Below are 23849 nucleotides of genomic sequence, written 5' to 3'. Positions count from 1 at the left end.
CTCTTCCCAATAGAGAGGCGCCCTGGGGTTCCCAATACTATTTACGATCATACAGTGACATGCGATAGGGGATTCGGTGTCATCCAATAGCTAAACGTGCTTCTGAAAGGCTTTCTCAAGTTAAACATATCTTATTTTGAGTAGCGTGATATGAGAAGCGCACCGGGACTTCTTAATCTGACATAGAGTGCTACAAATTAATAATCCCGATGTATTATTGATTAATAGTCCTCCCCGGAGCTTTTATCAAGAGCACTTTGACAGAATTTGCCATTGGCTCATTTTAAAGGCCGAGTAACAGCACCTTTTTGTGTGTTTTATAAGTATTTTTGTTTTAACCTTTTAGTTTTATTATTTTACTATTTATTTACTATCCAGGCAGCACAAACCCAAACGGCATCATTAAACTGAATTTCTCTTTTATTCTATAATTGTGCAATTACGTTTGTTGTTCAGAGGTTTAACGCTACAGAAAGTAATGGAAAAAAATAGAAACTTGATTGCGTGCCGGGACAGCAATGGGTGCCGGCATATAGCTGTTTGCTATAATGAATTCAAACGCTCATTGGTCAGTGAGAAGAAGAAATGGCTGAGTGCGGGGAACGAATAATACCTTGGCGTGATGATCTCGGGGAAGAAAGACAATCAAGTGCCGTCAGAGCTCCAGGGGCCGGAGGCTCCCTCCGCTGTATCATCCTATTCCCCATTTACGACGACAGAACCGCCAGCCGACACGTGACGTTTTGGGGAATATTCAAACACTAAACGGCCACTGATACGGTTTTTTTTTTGATTTTTCACAGATCAGGTAAACACCGCCGTTCAAAAGTTTGGGGTCACTGGGCTGTTTGAATGAGAAATCAATCGAGCCTTTTAAACTCGGATTAGTGAACGCAGGAGTGCAAGAGGGCCTCTGTACCCCTATGAAGATCCCATCCAAGATCAACCCTTTCCAGCTATAGTAGTTACCCCCCAAACTTTTGAACAGCACGTGGAGTTTTTCCTACTGTTACAACAAAATCTAAATCTTTTTGTTTTATTTATTTGTTTGGGTTCTTTTTTTGCAATGATGGCCAAAGCTTGATGAAAAGCTTTAGTACTCCGAAAGCTAATAGCTACATGGTTTTAAACACTGATAATTAAAAAAAATAATAATAATAGTGCTAAAAAAATGTGTTCTCTGCATTCATCAAAACAATAATAAAAAAAAAAACTTTATCACATTAATCTGCCACCCAAGGTTTTTTAAAGGGCATACAAACGCTACTATAGACTAACAAAAAGTTGAAAGTTGTGCTGCAGAAAATGTTAAAAAAAGACCTAAGTCTATCAAGCTCAACCCTTCTACCTGTCCTTCCAGCTTTTGATCCAAAAGAAAGCAAGAAACCCAATCCTAATTAAGCTAGTTTTTTTATTTTTACCACTTTAGGGAGGGGGGGATTCCACCTCGACTCCAAAAGGCATTCAGATTTCTCTTTGGATCATTAAGTTCTTAATTATTAATATTTATATTTATTATATAGCTTATACCCCTGTATAATATTTTCTAAAAAAAAAAAAAAAAAATCCAGACCCTCCATCGTATTTGACACCACCCCCTTGGCAGTGAATTCCAAACCTTTACTGTCCTTACTGTAAAGAATCCCTTCCCTTGTCGTATATGAAATCTCTGCTCTTCCAGTCTCAGAGGGGGACCTCCTGTTCTTTGTGCATTTCTGTTAATGAACAGGTCACGGGAGAGCTCTTTATATTAGTCCTGCACATATTTCTTCAGTTAAATCTCCTCTAAGATGCTGTTTTTCTAGAGTATATAGATGCAACTTTTTAGTCTCTCTTCATAACTAAGATCTTCTAATCCCTTTATTAATTTTGTAGCCCTACTTTGCAACTTTTGTATTTCCATAATGTTATTTTAAAGGATCGGTGCCCTGAATTGCACAACATATTCAAAGTGAGGTCTTACCATTGACTTGATGGTAAGATGATGTCCTCCTCCCGTGAATCAATACCCTGTTTTATACATGCCAATCTCTTATTGGCCTTTGCAGCTGCTTACTGGCATTGTGCACTGTGGCTACGTCTGTTGTCTACAATTACTCCTAAATGTAGTTCGTCCCCGGGAGACACAATTTAAAGTATATGCTGCATTGTTATTATTTTTTCCCATGATGCATTACATCTCTTTTAGTCTAAAAGAAGGAACATCAAGGTTACACTGCATTATCCTACCTAATTTTGTGTCATCTGCAAAAACTGAGACATGGCTCTCAATGCAATATGGGAGGTCATCAATAAACAAATTAAAATATATTTATATATACACATTGCCACTTTCCACTTGCACTGCAGTAGGTTTGGAAAGGCACTAGGTGCCACTGTTGATGCAGATATTATATCAGTATATATATGTTTATTTCTCTGTAAATGTTATTTTTTTGCCTTTTTACGGAATAAAGTGTATATAAACGTATATGATTTTAAACTACATTCATTTTTTTTTTTTTAGTGCCAGAACCAATCAAGACCAATTCCAGCCAGCCCCAATCTGCCACCAGTACTTCCACCAGCACCGTCCCAAACAGCAATGGCAAGCGTTCGTCTGCCAACGGCCTGCAAGCTGCGGCCTCCCGTTATCTGCCACGTGAGGTGCCTCCCCGCTTCCGACAGCAAGAACAGAAGCAGCTGTTGAAGAGAGGACAGCCGTTGCCCACGGGGGCGCTGTCCACGACTAACCCTACACAGGATACCGGGCAAGCTTCAGTGAGCCCCACTCGACAGCAAGGTGCCGGTGGTCTTCTCAATCCCACCAAGACACAGTCTGGTAGGAGTGCTGCTTTCTTAATTTCGGATATATTCTGCATCTTGTGGTGGACAAGAAAGCCGTTTGGAGTGGCCAGTCATTGCAGCGCATTAATTTGCAGCTCGTAGTTAACGTTCTATTGGATAATGTGCTTTTCGCGTAGTTACCTGTAAGAAATAAACACATATCGGGTGTAGACACGTCATCTACTGTATTTAACGACAACATGTTTAGCATCGATCAGGACGTGACAGTTGTCCTTGCAAGTACGCATAGTGTTCTTTTCTTTTGACACAGGACAGTGGCTTAAGCCATGGGAGGCATTAAGCCAAGCTCAAGGTCTTCTCTACCTAATTTAATTTTTAACCCTTTGAGTGGAGGCCATGGCACATTTTTCCTCTTGGGGGTACGGGCTTTTTTTTGCTATAGTTAGATTTAGATCAAACATTTCCCTTGTAAGCAGCCCATTGGGCAGTAGGACACTCTGGGCCCTGATTGCCCTGCAAATTTGTGACAGCCTTGACTAGAATAGGTCACTGGTTGCAGTTGAGGGTCCTGTTTCCTAGCCAGACTAGCAAGCACTAAGAACAAATACTAGAGGGTTTTTTTTGCAACAATAGGCATGTGGCATAAATATTTGTGATGACATCATCCTGTATCATGTGTGATGCATTGATTTTGTGTTCTGATCTCTGAGAAGCTTCCAGGACACAAGAACAGCAGATGACCCTTCCTTACAATTTATTGCATCCCTGAATAACTAAATTGTGCTTTAGGTTCCTTGGAAAAATTTCCTACCGGTAGATGCCCGTGTTCTAGGTAAAGACTGATGGTTTCCGAAACACTGCTAATTTTGTTTTGTTGGGGACTACAGCTAAGACAGAGCAAGTGGCCGTTACGTCACAGCAGTCTAAGTAGTGGTCTGTATAAGCTGTTTATCTCTATCTCAATATATGTAATAATAATAGTTACCCGGTTAACCCTTTCAGGACCAGGGCTGTTTTTTATAATACAGAACCAGAGCAGTTTTGTGTTCACCCATCACTGTAAAATACAGCAAGGGATTGGCTGATTTGAACCAATGACGTACCAGGTACTGCACAGGTCCTTGTGGGACCATGTTTTTGAGCTGTACTGAGTATGTCGTCGGTTGCAGAGGAGTTGAAAACTATCTAGCACTGAAATGTGTATTGGTTAAAGCCCTAAGGTATTAGGCAGTTAACGCTTCTTGTGCAAGTAAGATTTAAGTGGAGTTCACTAATGTCCACTGCTTCAGCCATGGCTAGTTTTGGAGGAGCACATGCCACCTAGGGTTAAAATTAGCCTCAGGCGACCCACAAGAAATTGCAGCTGGTGCCAGTCCTGGCCAGAGCCCGGCTTCATGTGTTGTATTTCTGTAAAGATTGCTGAAAAGGTGAATCTTCCGGAGCCCCGAGCACCACCCGGGTCCGGCTCTGCCCTCATCATGCGCTGGTGTTTTGCTGAATTGTAAAACGTCAGCATGGTGGAGCGCGGGCAGCTGCTCCGGGTTATCACTACTGACATTTAAAGAGAGAAATTAAAATAGCAGACTGCGCATGCAGAGGCTTCATAACTGATTTTATGGAAACAGCACCAACTACATGAGGAACATTTGCTGGTTGCTAATTATAAAGACAAGTGAAGTGTATCTACTGTTAACCCTATGTTTACTAAACCGCGTGCATTTAACAGATGCGGAGTGTGTGCGTGCGTGCGTGCGCGGTCTATAATAAGCATATGTATTCTTAGATCTAAACTCAGTAATCAGGAGGGATTCGGAGAATATTAGAGGTTCCGTCACCTTGTGTTTGTGTGCATTATTCACCTTTATACAGTGTGTCAGTATATTTTATATATATATATATATATATATATATATATATATATATATATATATATATCATATGTGTGTGTGTTGTAAGCTTGGCCTTCTTTACTTAAAATAACGGTTCTTTTAGCTTTGTTATACACTTTGAGGTAACAAGTGCTACGTACATCGTTGGCCCTGTATAACTATATTACTGTGTTTGTAAACGTCACATTATCTGTTACATTCTTTTACAATGTAGAAGTTACCGTATTTCATTCTGCGTCTGGTTTCATTCCGTCTAATATGGTAGAGGAGGTGTCTGGCCAACACGAGATCCTCTATTAAGGAACGGGGGGGAGGTTGCCAGACCATGATGGAAAGATGGGCTGTGTGCAGAGAGGAGTATCGATGGCAGCACAATCTATGGATTAATGTGGCCTTGATAAATCTTTATATTTCTGTGCTCTGTAGGGTGAGGCCGTTGCGGACGTTATTATTATTTCTTCTATACACGAGCCGCTTACAGTTAGTTTCGAAGATGGATGCTCCAGTTGCACGTTTCCTTAGGTAGCCCTGCTTGGTGCAGCTTTCCCGTGGTTCTTTCGCCCCGGTGTAAGCATAGTTTCGGTGCCTGTGATGTATTGTTTGGGGCTCCTGTGCTGCGTATGTATAAGGCGGCCTGTCTTTGATTAATGCGCTCGGAGTTGGAGGCTGGGAAGTTATTAGGAGGCTGGCGTGCTGCCAGGCCGTGTATGCATGTGGGCCCTCGTTCCGAATGTTAAAGCTGGAACGCCAGACTCTGGTGCTGTTTATGAAAGGAAACGAGTGGAGAGGGAGGAGATGGGCTCTGGCAGGGAGACGGGGCTGAAAAGCACATTAGAGCGGAGCCAATCGCCGACGTGCCGCTGTTGTTTTGGCTGACATTCAAAACTGGGTAAAAACAGCAGCTATATTTTCAATTGTAGCCATGTCCCCGAGTGAGAACGTAAAGCGGAGGAAGATCGGTTTAGTGTCAGATGCAATTACATAATGGAAGCTTACGTTGCGAGGCCGTTGATACCTTAACCCATGCTGGAGGGGGGGGAGGGGACTGTGTGTACGGCAGAATGAGGGGGAGCGAGAAGGAGCCTCCCCGTGCTGTGAGGGCATTTCCAAAGCCAGTGCAGCAAAGGCCCAAACCAGCGCGCAGGTTGCCTGTTCTCTGGCCGGCACAGCAACAGGATGAAGCGTACGCTGTGCACAGCCGACATATTGAAGCCGAGAGCCGTGGTGAGGCAGAGGAGTAGCGTTTCCTAGGATGGTTGGGCGTCCCCTTTCCTCAGGTATTTCACTCCCCACGCGCCCTCCCCTCCACTCACTTCTGTCTCCCTCCCTGTTCCTGGAGGACCGAAATATATCGCTGGCAAATAACTCTCTTTCCAGTCGGTTTGTTGCGTCGCCTTTCATAGAAGTAGCAGCCGCAAAACCTCTTTTAGATTTTTGGCCCTGTTTCAGACTGAAGAAAATGGCGGCTTCTCAGGCTGAGCTGCTTTAACCAGACATGCTGAGGGGAAAATAGCGCCAAAAAATAACAAAACCTTGAATATGCTCCGTCTATCCGGTGCGAACTCCAAATATCGGTCTTACGACCCAATATAAACTGCTTCTCATCTCCTGAGGTTTCTGTGAATGTTTCCATGGTGGTTATGTGTGTGTTCGTGATGGAGGGTAGGCTCGGGGTAGGATGAAATTAAGCTTAGTTTTTTACTATCATTAACACCCCATACGAAATGTTTTTTTTTTTAGGAAACTGTTTAGTTGCTCATGTCTCATAACAGAAATGAGCTTCCAATATGGAAGCGGACTCCGTCTCATGTTTCTATGCAAGTGAACGGGCTCTTTATTAACCTTTAAATACATTTACAAAACCTGTTTGAAAGTGAACCTACCTCCTGGTAAAGGCGGACGAAGCAGTCCATGTTTATTAACCTTCGTGCTGCTCTTCCCCAAGTTCTACGGACTTTAAAGGAACACTCCAGCCATCCGATGTACTTTAATGCATATGATTCCCACATGAGCCCTTTAAACTTTTGTGTGGTCCGCTTTCCGAACGCATTGGAGGATTCTGCGGAATCCCTCCCATATGCATTTACCTCTTTCCCTTCCCCTTGCAGGGGTTATGTTTAGCCGAACACATCTTTCTTCATGTGATATACTTACCGCAGGTCAGCAGCAGCCCTGGCTCGGGGGAACGTTGCAGGCAGAGGTCTGTTCAGATCCCCGTGCGCATGTTTGGAAAGTGCCGCCATTGATTTCAGTGGGATGACTTTCCTGTCACTGACCGCTTCTGTCAACCAATAGTTGCATCATGGAGATGATGGGCTGCTGCTTCTCTATCTGATAAGTGCTTTATTAAAGTAGGTATCAGGGGCAGTAAACTTTTTGTAATTAATCGCAGCATTACAAACCCCATTCGTAGTGCCATAGAACACCTCCCAGAAAAACAGATTTGCTTCATTCATAACATCTGCTTCATATGAATCAGAGCAGGAATCCTGTAGTTATTGGACTTTTGTCTCATTTAACCATCCCTCAGCTGCCTCTCTGAAAAGGAGGGAGCATACTTTAGTATGCTTCTTGCCTTTGTTCAGTAAAACTACCATTCTAGTCAAAGGGAGCTATTTAAATGAATAGAGGCCACAACTCACTCACAGGTATGCTGCTGCTTTAATGAAGTGGTTATTCGATTGCTATTCTAAGCGTAATAAAAAATATAAAAGTGCAGTTATTTTGGAAGAAAGAGTTAGTCTGCATGACATTAGTTGCTGATATCAGCTGGCAACAAGAAAATGAAACATTGCCAAAATGCCGCATTTGCCACCTTGGTCACCCAGCTCTGGTTAATCGTCTCATGAGAGAGTGAAGGAAAAAATTTACAGCCCAAAAATTTATATTGGGCTGTGAGGTCTAAAACTACCATGAAACCCCATTTGTTATGTGTTCCTAATGATGAATATTGTGAATATATTGTTCTTCATGTGGCTTAAGGGACGTTTAGCCTATGTAATTCCATACCTCGTCAGACCGATTTCTCCTCAGTAGATTTTCCTATTGGATTACCATTTTGTATGTGTGAATGAATGCTAATGTCTTGTTTTTCATCCATTGCAACAATTTCATGTTTAGACTTTATAACAGTGTACAGGTCTATAATCCCTACTGGTATGGTTCCAGGTATCCAGTTTTGGGGGTCCAAACTGCTTTCATTGGCACGGTTAGCAGAAACAGACAGCCTTGCCCAAAATGTAGCATTTGCTCCCAAAATTGCTCCAAGTTGTCCTTTATTAGTCTTAGACATCATGTTCCTATAATACATTTAGTAAGCATCATCTACTGAAAAGTTGTAGTGTTTTTGTTCTTTTTAGCAGTTATATTTCTTGTTGAATCGTACAGATCCAAGGGTTTTCAATGATTCCTGTATAAACACAGTATTTTTATGTTTGGAGTAGTATTACCAACACCTGCCTCCACTTCACACAACTTTTAATGTAACTTTTTGTCCTACATGAATTCTTTTTTTTTTTTCTTGTGCGTATTAGTAAGGCTATATATTTTTGAAAAAGTTAAGATTTGGAATCATAGCTTCTGTTTGACTCTTGTGTTATAGCCATTTACAGTTCCATTTTCTTTTTATCTGTAGATCTCAATCGCAGTTGTTTGGGAGACCATTATGACAATTCCCACTGGGGGTCGCAGGCTACTCTCAGAGGTGAACCTACGTCCAGCTGGGATAAAGTGATAATAGACAGGACTGACAAAGAAGAGTGGCCTTCTATTACAGGAACCGAGACTGAGTCTGCCTCAGAATGTACTACAGACACTGACTCTGCCTCCAATTGTGGCTCTGAGAAAAGTAGCATGGCTATGAGTGCCCAAGGCAACTTCACTGGACATGCAAAGAAAACAAATGGCAATAATGGCACCAATGGAGCACTCGTCCAAAGCACTTCTAATCCGAGTGCCCTTGGAGCTGGAGGAGCTAATGGGAATGGAAACTTAGCCAGGGTTTGGGGCGTAGCTCCAGGCTCCAGCCCTGCCATTGGTCATTGTTCCTCCAGCAGTGGGGATGGGAATGTGGACAGTTTAACTGGGGAGGGTAGGAGTCCGAACTGCTGGGGTGCTTCCAACTCAAATACAGGTGTTAATCTTAATCTTAACCCAAATGCCAACCCAGCTGCCTGGCCTGTACTTGGACATGATGGAACTATGAGTGGATGTAGTCCTTCCAGTATTTGCGGTCCAGTTGGTGCCATGAGTCAGAATATTGGCAACCAGAATGGAAATCCCACAGGTACTTTAGGCGCCTGGAGAAACATGCAGTCACAAGAGAGCACAGAATCACAAACGTCCACGTCTCAGAATGTGTCTTTCAGCATGCAACCTCAGAACCTTAACACTGATGGACCAAATAACACTAACCCCATGAATTCTTCAACAAACCCTATCAATGCAATGCAGACAAATGGACTGCCCAATTGGGGGATAGCTGTTGGAATTGGGAGCATCATCCCACCTCACCTGCAAAGCCTTCCTGGTGCTAGTGGCAATGGCTCAGTTTCTCAAGGGGTCGGTGACAGTACAGGCAATTCAGTGTGGGGTTTATCACCAAGTGTGTCTGCTGCAGGAAGCTGCAACACTGGGTTTAGTCAGGAAATTGGAGATCCTGTCATTTCAGCTGCAAATAAACAAAATGGATCAGGTTGTGTTGTGCAGAAAGAGGGAAATGGAGTCAGTGCGTGGGATTCGGGACCGCCAACTAGTCCAGGGGTACTAGCATGGGGCAGAGGTAGAGGGAGTGTTGGAAATACACATACTGGACCTTGGGGTGCAGGCCGTGGCTCTACCAGTAGTGTGAATGGTGAGTGGGGTAGGGTCCCGAACCAGCATTCCACCAGTGATATCAGTGGAAAAGGATCATGTGGCTGGGATAGTCCTACTGCTACCATGCCCAATTCTGTTACACAACTGGGTGATAATATAAATTCGAGGGCCAAAGTTTTAACATCTGGCACTGCTGCTAGTGAAATAAGTAGTGACTGTAGTGGAAAACAAAATGAAGTAAGAGGAGTAGATGGTGAGCGGGTTGATAAAGGGATTACAGATCAAGGCCAGATCCAGTTGCCAAGACAAGATCTTGATCCCAGGGTTCTCTCCAATACTGGATGGGGTCAGGTCCCAGTGAAGCAAAACATTGCATGGGATTTTGACGAATTTCAGCGGACTGATAGAAAGAATACTGGGACAGAAGCTTGGGGTTGTTCAAGCACTCAGCCTTCAAACTCAGGGGGGAAGAGTGAAGGGTCCATCATGAACAGTACAAATACCTCTTCAGTATCTGGTTGGGTTAGCTCCCAACCTATATCTGCTCCTATAAATGCAAGTTGGGTGGATAACACAGCGCCAAATGGTCCAGTTGGGTGGGGAGATCCTTCAAGCTCTGCTGCCGTTAATGCTGCTGCCAAAAGCGGTCACGCTTGGAGTGGATCCGCTAATCAGGATGGCAAATCACCCACTTGGAGTGAGCCTCACAAGCCCAAACCTCAAAGTTGGGGGGATGGGCAGAAATCAAATACAGGCTGGAGTCCTGCAGGTGGAGACTGGACTGAGGTGTCCCCTGTTCCTGCACATGTGACTGATGGGAAGAATAACGGTATAGGATGGGACACTGACAGCAAGTCTGGAACTGGATGGAATGAGAATACACGATCTGGGACCAGTGGGTGGGGAAATGGCACAAGCACCAAGGCTAATTCGGGTACAGGCTGGGGGGATACTTTGAAAGCTCCTCAGCAGAACTGGGCTAATAAAAACCAAGATGGCAATGTAAGTGGTTGGGGAGGAGCTACTGCTGTAAAGCAGACTGGATCTGGGTGGGTAGGAGGACCAGGACCAGCACCACTACCAGCCAAGCAGAAGGACATTAACAATGACTGCAATGGCTGGGAAGAACCTTCCCCACCGTCCGTTCGACGCAAAATGGAAATTGATGATGGTACCTCAGCTTGGGGAGACCCAAACAATTACAACAGTAAAACTGTTAACATGTGGGATAGGAATAATCCTGTAGTTCAGACGATTCCCTCAACTAACACAAGCTCAAGCACCACTCCTACCACCACCCCGAATACCAGTCTGGTTGAACCTCCGCCGCCTCATCAGCCAAGTGCCCAGCAGAACCGTTCCCCACTGCTTGGTTCAGGTAAAAAAAAAATATATATATATTTACATTTTATTTTTTTTTTACAAAAATCTTGATGTCCTAGACACCAGCGGCACTTTTTTGAAGGCTGAATTGTATTTATCATACATTTAGCACATGCTGTAAATACAGGAGATTCCTCTCGCTACCCCGCTGAGCCATAGTAGTGAATCACCTGTTAACTTGAAGTTGAAGCTTCCAAACATATGTTTGGTTTTTGGCAAATGCTGTTTTTTAATAATACACCATGGTTTCCATACAATGGCTAAATTGGACTGTAGAAAACAAACATTCTTACTATAGAAATTCCCATTTGTTACGCTTTCTGTAAATACTAGACTTGGGCGGAGACCAGCTCTTCGTGTTCGTCTTTGTGGGGTAAAAATCTTGGTATTCCACGAATATTCGCCCCTTTCCTGTGTTCGGTTTTGTGCGGCACCAGCGTGACATTACTTTCCGGTGCTCCACCATAGAAGCCCCGGTGGATGTACCGCCCTGCAGCGGCGGAGGTTGTCTGCGTGCATTGCGCAGCGTTCGCTTGCTGCCAGAGACATAGAGGTGGATCCCTTGCAGCGCTGCAGGAGACCTGGATCTTCCTCTCTGGCAGCCGGTGGCCGTCTGTTCGATTCGCGCAGACAACCTCCGCTACTGCCGGCACTTCCACTGGGGCTTTTATGATGGAGCACCTGCGTCACATGACCTTCCAGTGCTCAGTCATAGAAGCTCCAGCGAAAGTGCCGGCCTGCGCATCACGCAGATGTTCACCGGCCTCCTCTACTAGACACCAAGGAGTCTGGGGGGAGCAGAGTGGCATACCTGGGGGTTATAAGGCATATTTGGGGGGGGTAGAGTGGCATGTCTGGGTTATAAGGCATATCTGGGGGGAGGAGAGTGGCCTATAGGGGGTTATAAGGCATATTGGGGCAGAGTGGCATATAGGGGGTTATAAGGCAAATCGGGGCACAGTGGCATATAAGGGGTATAAGGCATATTGGGGAGCAGTGTGGCATACCTGGGGCAGTGGCATATCTAGCGGGGTAGACTGGCCTACAGGGGGTTATAAGGCATATCGGGGGCACAGTGGCATATAGGGGTATAAGGCATATCGGGGGCAGAGTGGCATATTTGGATGGGCAGAGAGGCATATCTGGGGGTTATGTGGCATATCTGGGGGCAGATGGGCATATTTGGATGGGCAGAGTGGCAGATCGCGGTTATGTGGCATATCTGGGGGGCAGAGTGGCATATAGGGGGTATAGTGGCATATAGGGGGTATAAGGCATAGCAGAGGGCACTGTGGCATATAGGGGTATAAGGCATATCTGGGGGCCAGATTGGCATATCTGGGGAATAAGGCATATCAGAGGGCACTATATGGGGTGTAAGGCCTATCTGGGGGGTGTAGAGGGGTATATTTGGGGGTATTAGGCATATCTGGGGGGGCGGAGTGGCATATCAAGGGGTATAAGTCATATCAGGGAGAACAGTGGCATATCTGGGTACAAGGCATATAGGGGATATAAGGCATATCTGGGGAGGGCAGAGTGGCAAATCTGCCGGAGTTTCCCGGTTGAGCGCAGCTCCTCTAGTTCCCCGGGTCAAGACCAGAAACCTCCGGGTCGCGGGAGCGGGGTTTTGACACTCCTCGCCCATTTTTCCTTTAAATGGGAGTGTTTCCCGCTGCCGCGAACTCCCCTGACATCAGTGGGAACGCCACTGACGTCAGCGGGAACTCCAATTAACGTCAGTGGGACCGCCCACCGACATCAGTGTGCAGTCCTGGCCGCGTCCTGCGAGGGAAGGGTCCGGGTAGCTGGAGCCCAGAAGTTCCCAGGTATGGATATAAGGCATATCTGGGGATGGCGGAATGGCATATCTGGGTGTATAAGGCATACAGGGAGGCAATGTGGTAAGCCTGGGCTCAGATGTGCATAACTGGGGGGGGGGGGCAGGTTGGGAAATAAAACCAAGAAAATCATTTTTCTCAAAGTATTTTTATTCTGCTGTTTGTTTTTAACATCAAGTTATTTGAATTTTTTTTTTATCCGAATAATCGAATAAACGGCCAACTAATCGATTTATGAAAATAATCGTTAGTTACAGCCCTAGTTCGTATGTTTGGTATTCGGGCTGAACAATGAAAACATACCCTTCGTGTTCGTTTTCATGTTTGCCCGAATACGAATGCACAAGTCTAATAAACACATTTTTTTATTGCTAATGGTACGTAAAATGTAGTGGTGTGCAGTCCTTTGCAAATAAATAAATGTGTTTTTTTTTAATGCCTTGACCTTAATGCATACAAGTGGCTGTAGAAAGCTGGCCCATTATACCCAAATGCAGTCGCCTTTTAATTCCTACAAGAGTGGCATGGAATACGATGTATCAATGTCACCTCCCGAGTAACAAGGACATGCTGCTTGATCCCTTCTGAAGACTCGCCAAGGATTAGGGAAAGGTAGATCTGCTTATTGAGATGCTACCTTTCTGTTCTTAGCCGGCTTAGGTGTCCTGGCAAAGCCGTCTGCGGGAGTCGTGTTCTTGTTTCCAGCACTGTTGCGTATTTCTTTGAATATTTATAGTCTGAACAATTTATATAAAGTTTTACCCTTCTGCAGAAGATTGCCCCGGAGAGACCCAGCATTTGTTTCATAACCCACCGGAGTGGAGATTTTTTTGAATTAGCCGGTCTCCCCAGTGCTGTTTTGGGGGAATGGCTAGCGGTATATTGCTGAGCTTTTAGTATTGGCAGATCTAATTTTCTCTTAGAAACCTATTTTTCACCAGCATTTTTTACTGTTTTGGATAAATGGCAAAATGTCCTCAGGTTCTTTGTGTGGTGAAATTCTGTTGTCTCTTTTACAGGCTGGGGAGACATGCCTCCTGTTCACCCCAAGACTGAAACCTCCTGGGGAGAGCCCTCATCTCCATCTACTGCGGTGGATAATGGTACTTCTGCATGGGGGAAGCCCTCCAACAGCGCTTCAGGGTGGGCTGATGGCTCTACAGAATCCCCAGAGACATACGGAAGGCCAAGTGCTCCAGCTGCTGCCCCTGTGCTGTGCAAACCAGGTGCGGGCCTAAGAACAGCTTTTACCCTAACAAGCTTTGTCCAGCGCGAGGCCTGTGTTCTGGGTGCATCAATTCAAACGCTCTTATTTCATTCCCGAGTCTGCTTGAAAAGCCCGTAGGTTTCTTTATGTATCTCTGTAATATGTACCGGCACCTCTGTCCATGCTACTAAACGGCATGTTATCCTTTATGTAGAAGAACACCATCACTTGAGATAAAGGACAGTAAGTATTTAATAAAAAGTTGGTACCCAACGAGTGGATATCTTTGTACACCAGCAAGGATTTTTAAGTATTAGGGAACTCTTTATAAAACTGTTAGAGTTAACAAAGGACACATCGACATGAAAGAATAATATAATTAACAAATTCCTAAACTGTTCAACAAATTGAGAGATAAGTAACATAATTATTAAAATAAACAAAATACACGTGTATACCTACTCATCTTTAATGACTTGCCTGTATCCTCCAATTTACTGATTGACTATCGTATCCTTAAATAAATCATCTTAATTTGTTCAGCGTCAGAGATTTTCAGAGTTTTAGTTATTTGTATACGGTAGTGAATTCTGGTTCTAGTTACACAAAGCTTATTTTAAGCAATTTTATTAGCTTCTTTTGTGGTTGTTCCAGTCTTTTCTATTTTGCCACGTTACAAATGAAACCGTGTTATGATTTTCAGCCCATCATAGACGGCTCGAGTTTCCTATGTGGGTTACATAGTTTCCAACCAAACATACTAATCTCCCAGTTTAGTATTGATTCCGGCACTTAATCCATATACGTATATTTCAAATTGTTTATCTCTTGGTCTGCGGAACAGCAGCGTTTTCTCTTCTGATAATTTCACGCTCCCAGTGCAGAGCCTTCACGTCTTTTTTTTCTTTTCTTCTTTTCTTCCTATTTTCAGCTTCAAAATCTATGCAAGAAGGCTGGGGTAGTGGTGGAGACGAAGTTAGTCTTGCCAGCCAGTGGGAGGATGAGGAGAGCGACATGTGGAATAACGCTGCTTCCCAGGACAGCAACTCCTCCTGTAATTCTTGGGGGAACGGCCCCAAGAAAGGACTTTCTAAGGTGGGATTTGGACTTGCGGAAATCATTCAGGGAGACATTGTTAAGGCTTTCATTATTCTTGTAAACCTGAGATATGTCCCTTGGAAATTCATGTTCCACCTGCTCTTCCTTACTAATTATACCATTTGAGACACTATACTCTTCTACTCTCGAACTCACAAACCCTGCCCAAGAATAATTATTTAACTGATCATGCCAGTTTACTTAAATGACCGATGTTTCCCTAGAAACCCCGCTTGTTCACTTAGCCTGCATTTTTTATTTCTCAGTTGGGAGTCCCTTTAAGTTTTTGTGGTGCCCACTTTCCGCACCCCCAGCTACTTGCCATGCACGAGATGCGTTTAGCTGAGCACATCTCCTAACACGTGATATCAGCAATGGCTTGGTGAACATCGAACAAGAACATCTCCATGCCTGGAAAGTGCACCAATAGATTACAGTTCATTATCCTGATATATATATATATATATATATATATATATATATATATATATATATATATATATATATATATATATATATATATATATATATATATATATATATATATATATATATATATATATATAGGTTCAATGGATGTATGTACAGAGTACTTTCATATGTGTTCATTGTTCAGGTGCTGCCTGGGATACTGGAGGGTCCCTCTGATTGTTTTCTGTCATGTTTTCTCAATTTCCCTTTCTGATCCATTGTTACATGTGATCAACACAGGGCATGAAGACTTCAAGCAAGTCAGATGAGGCCTGGATCATGAGCAGACTGACTAAACAGCTCACTGACATGGGCTTCCCAGTAAGTATATGCAACTGACTCTACTTACGTGATCTGAATCTTTCCACTTTCTTGACTTTAGGGCATTTCCCGCACATCACATAGTCAACCCTGCTAAATGAATAAGAATTCCCTGTATTAGCTCCCTGTAAAACAAATTACAGGGAGCTAATCATTCTTACATTATCAAGTGTTCAAATAATAATGGTTTTATATCCTGGGAACCTTTAGGAGTGGAAGTTTAGTTCTCTCACGGCAGTTGTGATGAAGACACAGAGAGAATGAGATGGTTGTTAGAATGGATCATTGTCAAATGGGTGGAAACATGGCGTAAAAAGCCAACTTTTTGTAAGCTTGATGAGACCTGAATGAGAAATAATGCTGTTTGGAGGGAAGGTTGATATTTGTAGGAAAAAAGATTGGGCGCATGAGAAAATAGAGCCTGCCATTCATGTAAATACAAACCCCTTGTCATGATTTCCAACAGAAAGAGCCTGCTGAAGAGGCCTTGAAGAGCAACAGTATGAATCTAGACCAGGCCATGAGTAAGTATTTGCAGGAATACTACATAAGCCCAATACATCAACAATATTTGTGTTATGAACTTTTCAGTAGCTTGTCTGGGCGAAATATTGTTTTCATTTTTTGTGTTTTTATTAATTCTATTTATAATAACTTTCCCTTTGACTGTAATCAATAAGCAGTAACTAGAAACAAATCAGATGTTAAATTTATCAACCGTTTAGAAAAAGTTGTTGACCACATTTGTTACCTGACTTTGGGAAATCACTGGGCAGATGTGGTCTGTCTCCCAGGGCTATCCCGGGCTATACTTGCAAGGAGGTGTTCTGCTGCGTTGTGTTAAAAGCTAATCAGTTTCCATGGTTATTGATTCACATTTAAAATTTTGCTCTAGAATTTTCTTTCTCCTAACTGGCCCTTGTGACCCATTAGGTAGCACAAACTGGTTTGGAACCCAAAATGTAATTATATCCCATCTTACAGAGCTAATATGATGGCGCTATGTAAATCAATAAATGATAGTGTCCTGTTCTTTTAAATTGAATGTTTAATGTGTATTAGTAGAACATCGTTAGACAATTTGTAAACTGTTTCTTTGTTTGGTTTAAATGTTTTAGGGGTGACTTGTCCTGTTTATGTAATAGTCTATTATCTGCTCTGTACATACTGTAGGAGTCTGTTCCGCAGTGCTACCTCCTGTCATGGAAATAGTACATATTCTGCTACCTTATGGAGATGCCAACCAGCTGAAATGTTCTAATATCTGTCAGTTCTGCAAGACTTAGCTACGCACGGTAACCTTTGTCATTATTTGGACTGTTTCCTTGCAGGTGCTCTTCTGGAAAAGAAGGTGGAGATGGACAAGCGTGGATTGGGAATGGCAGACTATAACGCAATGGTCGCCAAACCCTTGAGCTGCCGCCCACCACCAATCTCCAAAGAGTCTTCCATGGACCGTCCCACGTTCCTTGACAAGGTAGAAATAGAGGATTTCATATTCTTGCCCTCTCTGAAATGTGGCACATTGCAAATATCTTGTAATCTCAAAATTGTGTCAATCATTATTTAGCCTTATTTCCAAATGACAGCTGACCACCTGAAGCCACTTCTGGCGTTACTGTCTGGCAAGTAATGTAAATCACCAAGAGGCCAAAACGTGTCCATATCTGTTAACAGTAAGCGTTCAGCTGTCCCAGGTCTTTGTGTTTAAAAAACATTGTGGCTCTTACCTCTGTGTTATAAAACACCATGTAAAATAAATCTTGTGTTTACATCAGTGAAAGTCAAACGCAGTGTCATGTTTCACTGCATGCTAATTCCCGTCCAATAGTTACAACAAACGTTATATATGTAAAAAGAATCTCTCTTTTTGTCATTGTAATGTTTGTGCTGCAAAATATTTTATTTTAAAAGAAGAAAAGTGCGTATGTATGTTCTACGCATACGTAGGTTGAAATGGGATTTGTCAGATTGTTGCCATCATTTGATGTCCCGGGGGGATTAGCTGCCCCGGCCCTTCACTCAGATAAGACTTGATGTCTGCTGTCCCATAGAATGTAGGCTGTGGGGGCGAAGCAGAGGATTAATGTTCTACTGGAGGAACAGCTGAGCTACAGAGAAATGCAGACTGCTGGCCACATGTTTGTCTTTTAAATGTCAGCAAAGCTATTAGATCATGAGAAATCCATCCTGCTGGCTCTATGCCTTCTCCTCCTGGACTAATGTTAACCTCTTACATTCTCAAGAAGCTTGCTCTTTCTCTAATTCCATGTTCATTCTCATTTGTGTTCAGCTTGGTTTTGTGGGGCAAATTACCAAATCCCATATGGAATTACTCAGGAATAAATGCCAAAAGAAAAAAAAAAACACCTAATTGCCGGAAAGGCATTTATTTCTGGTTTTAGTTTCCTTATTTCAGACTTTAGAGAGAAGCACTAAAACCATATTTATTATTGTCTTAGCAATATCCCCATTTTAAAGATTTCTAGTGAGTGGTCTGTGATCCTGTGCAATATTGTATGGATCCGTTTAGACCCCGAAATGGGAATGCTGGTTTGGGGGTCATCTTTGCTTTAGGATCATGAACTAATTGTAGAAGAGGCCAGATACAAGCATCATAGACCAGAAACAGGACTAGGGCATAAAGGAACTTTGTTGGACAATGATCAATACTGTATATTTTACCCCGGATACACAAAAGTTATTTTTCTAAATAGCTGTCCCATGTAATAACGCCTATATGCTAAAACTCTACATCCGACAAGTGTCCCCAGTTTTTTTATTTAATTGATTTAATAAAATACTAGCAGCAGCTCTCTATGCCTTTTGGGAAGAATTGGCTGTCATAGAGACATAGCGTGCACTAACAGTTGCAATGCTGCTTACCTGTTTGGTTGGGGCTGTAATGGTGAGCTACACTTAAAATGCTTTTCTCATCTCCAAAGGTAGAATTCTGCTATTTGTACCTCAAAAAATCCCTTGGTAATCATAGTTTACCATTTTAATATTTACCAATAAAAGTTATATTTTAATTCAGCCAGTTGTTGGATGCCAATAGGCCTGTCCAAAATGGTCAGCTGGTGCAGTTGCGTAACATTTAGGTGAAGATGCACTCCTCTGGAGACATAATTAGAAGGTTCTTGCTGTCATCATACAATGTGCAAGATCTACATTCTAGATCAGTAAACTTTGTCAACGTCTAGATATAAGGGAAAGAATGTTAAGACCAATAGGAATCTGAAATGATAGCTGACTTTTAAACGTATGTGCTTTACATAGAAGTGTCCTCCACGTGATATGAAGGTCACATCTCATGTCTCAGACACATTTGTTATTAACCTTAAACCATAAATGACCTGTGGGGACAGCAGTAATCACCCGTTAAGTTACTAAAGCATCTAAATGAATAAATGGATATTTGTTTTAAACCCCCTGGTCTGTAAAGCCAACGTTGTATGGTCATATTGGGTCAGGAATTTGGCCCATGCATATTTTAAATAACGTAACGTTTGTATGATGTATTAAGTCACTTTTTACTGTCGTTTTGCAGGTGCCTTTATCAGCTGTTCTGTATTATAATTTTGCTCTTTTCTCTTTTTCTCTTCCTTTCTATGGCTCTGACTTCACTCAATGCTCCACACACGTCATGGCTCCTTTCTTCCATCTGCTGCTGGACATGGCCCTTCAGCTCACCATCTCTCTCTCCAATCAGGATGGCGGCCTAGTGGAAGAGCCCACTTCTTCACCATTTTTGCCTTCACCAAGTCTGAAGCTCCCCCATTCGAACGGGGCACTTGCTAATCAGGCCCTGGGTGGCATGACACCAGGACTAAGCATACAGAACTTGAATTCCTCTAGACAGGTGAGAAATGGTCAGGTCAGGTTCCTGGAAAAGCTGATGTTAGCCTACATTATATAAATTGAGTTAGAATTTTCCATGTAAATAAATGAAATGGGGCTAAGTTTAACTTGTGTTTTGGCCCGATAAAGGGATAACCGTCAACTAAAACCTCCGCTTTCTCCTGGACAGATAAGACTGCCCATTCTTCTTATGAAAATGTTTACTCGGCTTCATTAATGATACTGAACCAATGCAGTGTGCAGTTATCTAAATCATACATAAGACAAGCACATTTTAGAGTAGGTGAAATTGGTTAAACAGAAGAATTTCTATTGGTCAAAAACCATAGGTTGAGCTAAAATAAAGACTGCCTGTAGAGCATGTTATCCTTCGACCATAGAATAAATAAATGATCATTCATTGCAACGAAATAGAGATTAATTGCCCTTAATGCATATGTAATCTATCTTCCAATTCTTTATAAGCCATACAGTTGTAATTCTTAGAGGTGTTTTGTTAACTTTACCATAAGGTGGTAGCGAGATAAACCTATCTTCGATATATTAGTACGGCTTGTGCTTAAAATGCAATGATTTGGTCCCATAGTTGAAAGAATTTACATATTTTTTTGTGTGCACAGTACACACTTTCTTCAAACCAGTAGAAAGCAATGTGTAGAAAGAGGTATCCTTAGCTGCAAAAAGATGTTTCAGTCACTTTATAGATAACTGCTTATTGTGTACATTTCTTAAGAACCTGGCTTCAGAACCACATTCATGATTTACAGAATTCAAAGAAGGCTTCTCAAAATGTTACCGGGTCTTACTAACAAATCACCCCAAGGGCAGATTAAATAAAGTTCAGTAGGGAGGCATTTTTAGCTCATTAAAGACTTCAGGCTGTACTGTTGCATCGTAAGTCAAGTGGCAGGAACAACCGCTTGGGCCTAATAGTACATCATTTGTTCTCAGTGAAGGGACTGTGGCATCGGCGTTGAGCCCTTTTCAGCTAATGCCAAGGTTCGCAGTTCATCCCTAAAGGAGCCTTTTAGCCAGTAAACTAGACGAGGCCAGGATTTGTAGTGCCAACCAGCCTTACGGCATACCGACACGCTCAGAACGCAACTTCACACAGTGTCCTGAAATCCTTAGGGTGGTCAATGTAACTAATTATTACTTGGAAATGTCAACATTATATTTCTGAGGACAGACTTATATAGCTATTCAATATATTAGGCGGCTTAACATTGAACTGATGTCATTCAAACAGATCCTAAAAGTGCATAAAGGCTGCTCCACGGTTCTCAAGCAATCTTTCCTAAATGTTTCATTCTGCATCTTGAAAAATCAATTTTATGCAGTAAAAGGTGCTTCTTTTTCAAACCTTTAACCCAAGGCCACGCAGTGTATGATTGGGTTGAATCGGTGTCATTACTGAGTTTTAAAAGAGTTAAAAGTACATTTGTGCTGATATTGCACACCTCCTAAGGAAACACTCACCTGTTCGTTCATTCACTCGCCATATTCATTGAAATAACCTAGGAAAAGGGACAGATCTGAGTGTACATACGTGCGTATTTGACTGGTTTATGTTGGTAGCTGGTGTGGGTCTTCAGGTCTATAAAACATTTATCAATATGGTCCTGATATTGATCTGTCCTTATCTGAATACTCAATTGCTCGTATAAATGCAAAATAATTTATTTTTGACCATGAGCAGCTTGAGTGTTGTTTGGCAAGTCTTAGTAATCAGCTGTGAAATGCAGGTACCGATTCATTCATAGAGATTTCCATGTATTCCCCATCAGATTCAGAGTGGCAATCTGGGTATGTTTGGCAATAGCGGAGCAGCACAAGCCAGGTCCATGCAGCAGCCACCACCGCCAGTGCAACCTCTTAACTCATCCCAGCCTAGTCTTCGTGCTCAAGTGCCTCAGTTTTTATCCCCTCAGGTAAGTGGATGATAAACGCAGTATAGAGTGAGGCTCGTTTAATGTCCAGAGTAGAGTCTAGGGTAGTTTTTGGGGGGAACGTCTTTGGATACCTACTGGTTTGTTCTCAGCCATTGGCTTTGGACACCATCTGTTATGCTTTTGGTGGGGTTTCTTTCCACCCTCATGTTTCCTCAATCCTCCCAGAGAAATATTTTATTATTAGTATAATATTAAACAGCTTCAGTTTTTGCATCATATAATATTGTCAGGAAACTGGAAATTTGCCATTAGCATGTGTTCTAGCTCTGTAATCTTAATCTACTAAACAATAGCATGGCCCAGCTGGACCCTAAAAAAATCTCCCAAAATCTTACATGACTTTCAACAATGGCAGCCTCCAGGTCTGTAGATGAAGATTAGCAGTACAAACCGAGATAAAGCCAGTTTGTGTCAGGGCTAACCTACATTACGGTTTACAGGTGACAAAATATTTAATCTGTGAGAATTTCCCGTTTAAACCATTTTCCCGCCATTAATTTCCATCAAGTTTTAATATGTTTTGAGATTTATTTATATTAAGAAATTCATTTATTAAAATACTGTATGTGTATCGTCGTGTAATGGCAGCACGAGGCTGGCCAGTAGAGCTGTGTATTTTGCTGGTGAATGATTCCTCTAACGATGTCCCCCTCGGTACCGCAGGTTCAAGCACAGCTTTTGCAGTTTGCAGCAAAAAACATTGGTCTCAATCCTGCACTATTAACCTCGCCAATTAATCCTCAGCATATGACCATGTTGAACCAGCTCTATCAGCTGCAGCTGGTGAGTACTAGTCAATGGGCTACAAAAGCTACTAAGAAGCCAACCTAATAGTCCCCCTCTAGCCCATTAAGATGGGGCAGGTATATATAAAGGACTTTTACAGCAATTAAACATAACAGCCGCCCTGTCAGTGGTCTTATTTTGAAGAATAAGATTTTTTTAAGTGTGTGTGTTACCCTGTCTAGCCCTTTACCCCGTGTGGCCTTCTTTCTGTTTACTGACTATTTAATTTGTGGGGGGGAAAATATGCATTCCAAACAGAGTCCTGCATGTCGATCAGTTAAAAGTATATATGTTCTATACACACCATATGTGGTTATGGCTAACCGCTCCTTACACATGTAACACGGACCTGTACATATATTCTTTAAAATTGATATACAAGGAAAAAAATAGCTGTATTGAGGTTTTTTTTTGTTTTTTTTTTTACAATGCAGCATTTTAATAGCAAATGTCAGTAGTCGTGCTCAGTATTATTCTATACCTGGGGACATGTTTATGGATTAAAACATTTGATTATTTCTTAGAAAAACCTTTTTTTTGTGTGTGTGTGTGTATTAAACATGTTACTCTGTCCCCCCCACCCTTCGTAGGCATATCAGCGTTTACAGCTCCAGCAGCAGATGTTACAGGCTCAGCGTAATGTTTCCGGACCCATGAGACAGCAGGAGCAGCAAGTAGGTCACACCTGCATCCCCTCTCTTTATGTTACTGGCAACCACAGGGTTAAACAAGTAATTCACATTGAAAGGGAGAGTGGGCATTGTGTTTTTGGCTGGCACTTGTTCATAGCTGGTTTTCAGTGGCACAAAATGTCGTATATGCACAGTGGCCAACGTTTCCCGATCTCTATTCCACCTGTAGGTTGCACGTACAATCAATAACATGCAGCAGCAGATACAGCAACATCAACGCCAACTAGCACAGGCGCTGCTCATGAAGCAGCAGCCCCCTCCTCACCCATCTTTGCACCCTTCGTCAGGCAAGTCGGCGCTGGACAGCTTTCCATCCCATTCCCAAGCACCCGGCCTGGCTGATCTGCACACCAAAGAGCAGCAGTCTTCATCCAACACCTACCCCCCATATCCTCTTGGTAAATACTCAGTTGCCTGTAATATAATTGCAAAATGATTTTCTAATCATCAATTAGCCTTTTAAACTTAAACTCGGATTAGTGAGCACAACGTGCCATTGGAACACTGGAGTTGGTTGCTAATAAAGGGTCTCTGTATGCCTATGAATATATACTTCATTCAAATCAGCCGTAAGTGACAATAGTCAATTACAACATTAACAATATCTACACTTTATTTCAAAAACAAGGGGATTTTTTGAGTGTGTGTGTGTGTATATATATATATTATATATATATATATATAATATATATATATATATATAATATATATATATATATATATAATATATAATTAGACCCTTACTC

General features: G+C 42.4%; 1 protein-coding gene across 2 annotated transcripts in view; it reads left to right on the top strand.

Moving 5' to 3' along the window:
- Nucleotides 1-23849, top strand: part of TNRC6C (trinucleotide repeat containing adaptor 6C) — an 86790-nt gene that overhangs the window by 56989 nt on the left and 5952 nt on the right. The window contains exons 6-17 of one of the 2 annotated variants that reach the window (XM_053454164.1): nt 2507-2821; nt 8311-10869; nt 13735-13941; nt 14854-15017; nt 15732-15812; nt 16279-16336; nt 17144-17289; nt 19525-19674; nt 21461-21604; nt 22289-22408; nt 23002-23085; nt 23273-23501. In XM_053454164.1, coding sequence (XP_053310139.1) covers nt 2507-2821; nt 8311-10869; nt 13735-13941; nt 14854-15017; nt 15732-15812; nt 16279-16336; nt 17144-17289; nt 19525-19674; nt 21461-21604; nt 22289-22408; nt 23002-23085; nt 23273-23501 — 4257 coding nt within the window. Of the gene's footprint in view, nt 1-2506; nt 2822-8310; nt 10870-13734; nt 13942-14853; nt 15018-15731; nt 15813-16278; nt 16337-17143; nt 17290-19500; nt 19675-21460; nt 21605-22288; nt 22409-23001; nt 23086-23272; nt 23502-23849 lie in introns of both variants that reach the window. The other variant, XM_053454165.1, reaches the window with a different exon arrangement.

This window comes from Spea bombifrons, chromosome 13, assembly GCF_027358695.1.
Source record: "Spea bombifrons isolate aSpeBom1 chromosome 13, aSpeBom1.2.pri, whole genome shotgun sequence".
NCBI classification, from domain to species: Eukaryota; Metazoa; Chordata; class Amphibia; order Anura; family Pelobatidae; genus Spea; species Spea bombifrons.
Note: the sequence above shows the minus strand (reverse complement) of the source record. Positions and strands in the feature narration are given on the sequence as shown.